This window comes from Penaeus japonicus, unplaced genomic scaffold (genome assembly GCF_977035675.1).
Source record: "Penaeus japonicus unplaced genomic scaffold, GWHDUDI00000001_assembly GWHDUDI00000005, whole genome shotgun sequence".
NCBI classification, from domain to species: Eukaryota; Metazoa; Arthropoda; class Malacostraca; order Decapoda; family Penaeidae; genus Penaeus; species Penaeus japonicus.
In genome coordinates this window covers 20,167,449-20,172,448 of record NW_028234407.1, presented here as the reverse complement: position 1 = coordinate 20,172,448, position 5,000 = coordinate 20,167,449, and the positions used below count along the sequence as shown (strand labels likewise).

The 5,000-nt window shown below is 35.1% G+C and overlaps 1 protein-coding gene across 48 annotated transcripts in view; it reads left to right on the top strand.

Moving 5' to 3' along the window:
• LOC122248957 (uncharacterized) overlaps positions 1–5,000 on the top strand; it is a 104,509-nt gene that overhangs the window by 51,430 nt on the left and 48,079 nt on the right. For 34 of the 48 annotated variants that reach the window (XM_086537128.1, XM_086537115.1, XM_086537113.1 and 31 more), the window contains 3 exons: positions 291–2,705; positions 3,630–3,721; positions 4,202–4,273. In XM_086537128.1, coding sequence (XP_086393254.1) covers positions 291–2,705; positions 3,630–3,721; positions 4,202–4,273 — 2,579 coding nt within the window. The remainder of the gene's footprint in view (positions 1–290; positions 2,706–3,629; positions 3,722–4,201; positions 4,274–5,000) is intronic. The other 14 variants (XM_086537144.1, XM_086537139.1, XM_086537137.1 and 11 more) reach the window with 1 other exon arrangement.

Sequence of the window (5,000 nt, the reverse complement as noted above, 5' to 3'; positions counted from 1 at the left end):
TCACTCACTCACTCACTCACTCACTCACTCACTCACTCAATCACTCTTATGCTCACTCACTCACTCACTCACTCACTCTTATGCTCACTCTTATGCTCACTGTCATGCTCATGCTTACACACTCTCTCTCTCTCTCTCAAATATGCAGATGCTTAGATATATCTATATTTTTATATTTGTAATTGCACTTATATTTATATGTATGATTACATACATTTTTTGTATATAAGTAAATTAGTTGTATGCATATTTGTATATATATATATATATATTTTTTTTTTTTAATCTAGGAACTTCAGAACAGTGAAAAAGTGGACGAAGGGAAAGAGCAGGACAGTGAAGCTGTTGTAGCCTCCATGAAACAAGAAGTAGAAACAAAGATCCAGCAGTTGGAATCAAGAACCTTGGAACTGAAAGAATCAAGAACTGCCTTAGAAACTCAGTTGAATGAAATTGGCCAAGTTAAACTGCAGCTGGAGGAAAAAATACAGCAGTTAATAAAAGAGAAAGGAGAGCTTGAAGGTAGTGTCTGTGACTTGAACAGTGATAAAGCAGAGGCAGAACAGAAGCTTATAGTTCTGGAGAGTCAGAAAAATGAACTGGAGGGAAATGTATCTGTGTTAGAAAGTTCCAAATGTGAAATGGAAGGAAAGATTACTGCTTTGGAAACTTTTAAAATGGAATCAGAGGAAAAGATTAACTCTCTTGAGAAATGTAAAGCTGAATTACAATCTAAACTTTCTTTGTCTGAAAACTCAAGGGAAGAGCATGAGGCCAGACTAAAAAACGTTCAAGGTTATAACACAGAGCTAGAAGGTAGGATATCCAGTTTGGAAAGTTTGAAATTGGAATTAGAAGGGAAGATCGGTGGCTTAGAAAGTGCAAATTATAAGTTAGAAGAACAAATAGGAGAACTAACTGAGAGTAAGCAGAGTTTGGAAGCCCAGTTAAATGAGTTGAACTTGAAGGAACAGGACCTTCAGAGGCAGGTTGAAAACCTGCAAAAAGTACAGTCAGATTGTACTGATAGTGCTTCAGCTGCCTCACAGGAATTAATGAGTCTAAAAGAAAGCAGTGAGAAGCTAGAGATTATGCTCACTAATGTTCAGAAAGAAAATGTTGAACTCAAAACTATTTCAGAGGCATTAGAAGCTGAGAAGGCAGTCTTAGCTGAAAAAATAAATGAGCACCAGAAAACTGTTGAGGAAACCTTATTAAAGCTTGATGATCTGCAATCAAAATTAAATATCAGTGAAGAGAGAAACACCAAGCTTGTTGATGAAATTCAAAGTGCATGTCATGAAAAGGCATCTGTTCAAAGCCAACTTGAGGAACTAGAGAAAGAAACTGAAGTCCATAGAAAAGAAATTGAAGGGCTAAGAGAAGAGAAGGAAAATATCTTGAGTGACTTGCAGCAAATCAAATTGGAAAAAGAAGAAGCCAACAGAAAGCTTTCAGTTCTTGAGAGTGATAATGAAGTTTTGAAAAGGGATAAGGATCAACTGAATGTAGAAATAAAAGAATCCAAAGAGAGCATAAACAACATAAGCAAGGAAGCCTTTGGTGAACTTAGTGCTGTAACAGAGAAGATGGACAAGCTCAACAAAGACTGGTCCAGTCAGATGGAGGAAAAGAACAGAATAAATGAAGATCTTAGTAAGAAGGTTTCTGAACTGGAAGAAAGTTTGAAGGTGAAATCAGAGGAATACAAGCAAAGAGTGGAAAAGCTGAATGAAGAATTGAAGACATATGAAGAAAAACATGGCAACTTAAATCAAATGAATGAAGAGCTGAAAAATGAGCTTCAACTGAAAGAAGACACAAATAAAGAACTTTCTTGCAGAGTAAATGATTTAGAAAAGAATTTGCAGGGTAAGGAAATAGAATGCCAGAGCTTACGGGATAATGCACAGAAAGGGAATGAAGAACTGAGCAACCGTGTTGCAGAATTGGAGTCGGACATTAATAGCAGGGAGGTAGAGCTCACGGCAGCAGCAGAGGAGAAGAACAAGCTGAATGCATTGCTAGAGAGAGTTAAAGTTGCAATGGTGAAGATGCGTACTGAGCTTAAAGCCTTACAGGAAGAAAAAGTTGAGATGAAAGAAGCAGCAGCGGCAGCAAAGATAAATACTGAAAAGCTGGAGGAAGAAGTGAGAAAATTGACAGAAGAAAATAGAACTAAAGAGGAAGAATACAATAGAGCTAAGGAAGATATTCAGAGGGCTTCTGCCACAGCTGAGGAGGAAATGTCTAAGTTACGTGAAAGTCTTGGAAAACTAAAGGAAGGTTATCAGAAACATGGTACAGAGCAGAAGGATAAAATAAATGAAATGGAAAAAATCAACCAAGGTCTTGAAAGTAAGAATAGTGAGCTGTTGAACACCATAAGTGATTTACAGGTTTCTGTAAAACAGAAGGATGATAAGATTGAGAAATTGTTGAGTGAAAAGAAGACACTGCTTACTGAGCTTGAGAAGAGGGTTGAAGATTTACAGAATGAACTGAAGTCCAAAGAAGAGTCACTCAAGAAGGTTGTAACTGAGTTTGAGGCTAAGACAGAGCAGCTAGAGGAACAAATGCATAGCAATGAGGAGTCTCTGAAGGTGAAGATTGAGAGTAGTTTACAAGAGAAACATGATTTGGAGAAGAAACTATCGGAACAAATTCATGCCACAATGGAGGGAGAGGAACGGCTTGTCAGGCAGGTGAGGGAGATACGTTGCTATGTGTATGCGTCTAAATCAATCTGATTGTATTAATTGTAGGAAAAACTAGGGCTTGCATTGATTTTTTTGTATTTGTTATATTCTTTAGAGGTCATAGACCTGTGACAGCTGATCATTTGTTAAATTCAAATGAAGCTCATGTATTTAATGAGTAAGTGTAAAACACTTTTTGTTTTTCTACATAGGGTTTTTATCAATGTACTTAAAGTACACCCATCATTTTTACAGCCATTTTCATGGGTCTGATCACTTGATGACCTATTTTACCAAATGCTGATTAATATCAGTTTGCCAATATATCATATGTAGATATATTTCATACCATAAGAAAATAATTGATGCCCAGCCCAGACTAAGCATCTTGAGATGTGGCCCATCATGGAAGGGTCAATAAAGATATAGAATCTTTAATAGTTTTGTGTAACAATAAAGGACTTTGACTAATGTGCAAAACCACAGTATGTTTTAGTTATGAAGTAAGATTGTCTGTACTTTTGAGGGAAGTATTATTGGTGTTACGACACCAGCTGTGTCATTATGGATCTGTGCCAGCTTGTCACTGAGATTTATGCAAAATGACTCAGGATTGGTATTTGTGTATATTGCTTTATTTTCTTTTTGCAGTTTGTAGTTTTTCTTTTGTTATAGGAAATAATTCCATGTAAATAGGTTTTATAGTTGAAAGTTTGCTGTATTATTGATAAACTTTATTTTGTCTTACTTGTATAGTCTATCATATGTGTTGTTTTATTTATTGGATGTAGATTTTCAAAGATACAAGAAGTTGATGAAATTAACCATAAGGATTCTGATGATAAAAAAAAAGAAAAAAAGAGAGAGAATATATTAAGGAATTATTTAATGCAATAGTGAATTATAGTTTTTGTTTGATGAATTTTACAGATGGAGGAATCCGAAAGAAAAATGGCTGAATTACAGGAAAGCTTCTCCAAAAAGAGCAAAGATATGGAATACTCTTGGGAGCAGAGGCTAAGGTAGGATTATTTTTTTTATTTCTCTGATTACAAGTTGCAATAAAGAACTGCTCATGTAATAAGGTATATGCGTGCGAGAGTGGGTATATGTGGATGTACATGCAAGAAGCTGAAAAGAGTGAAGGGCAAACCCAAGGCTATTTTGCTTTGTCATGCTGCTATTTTTGTGTCAAGAAGTTGTCATACACCCAGCAGGCTCTGCTGAAATTTTCCTCAGTTGCCTCAAGGCTTTGGTTGCTTCTTTGCCTTTGAAAGATTCCTCATAAATATTTGCTTGTTTATGTATGAATGGATTTATGTTGATTATATTATAATATTCTTTCTTCTGATTTCTTTCTTAATTATATTTGCCGTTTGTTATCGAATTATGATCTTACTGAGCTCATATGCTGGTACATGGAATTGTATCGGATGTAAATTTGGCATATTGATAATTTCAGAGCATGGAAATTCAGAAAAAATTGCAATATTTATTTTCAGGTGGCATGAGATTGCTGATTCTCTTAGTGCCAACACTCGTTATATTGCTTTATACAACATGATGAAAATCTCGTATGTATGGCTCAGAATCGCGTGACCCAGTAGAGCTAGTGAAGCACGAATATTTCTGGGTATGGTGTGTGATTGATGATATTGTAGGCATCTCAGATATAATGCTGAACTTCAATACAAGCCTGTAATTTCTAATTCAGTTATCTTGAGAACTGCTTCATATTCTAGAAATGAGTCAATGAACATCTTTTCTTTTGGAAATAAGAACAAATAAATAAGCTCTTTTTTAAATTGAGAGAAAAAATTTCCTTCATTATGGATTATAGAGGTCAAGTATAAGACAATAGGATGTTAAGTGTGGATAGGCAGTGGAATGGATAATAATATATAACTTTCAACTGAGGGGAGGATGATTTTAGGGACTCCTGCATATGAATAGCAGTTTCTCAATTTTCACTCCTGTGTGAAGAGGGTAGTAAAAGAATGATGGAGTTTGCATTTTTAGTTAGTTCCCAGAAAATTTTGAGTGTGTTTCATATATGTTCTGAGCTCCATATTTAAAGAAATTTTTGCAATCTAGTTCAGCATTATTAGATCCAATATACTAACCCACTGTTTTTACCCTTCCTGTAATAATGAAGGTAATCATATAACTTCCTTCAATTGTGATAACAATACCAAATAATGAGTATTATAATATTTTGATTTTGGTCTGTTTGTTTGAGTGTGTGACAGTGTCTGATTTTCTTTTTTCTTTTTAAGGGAAAGAAGTTAGTTTTTAGGGAAA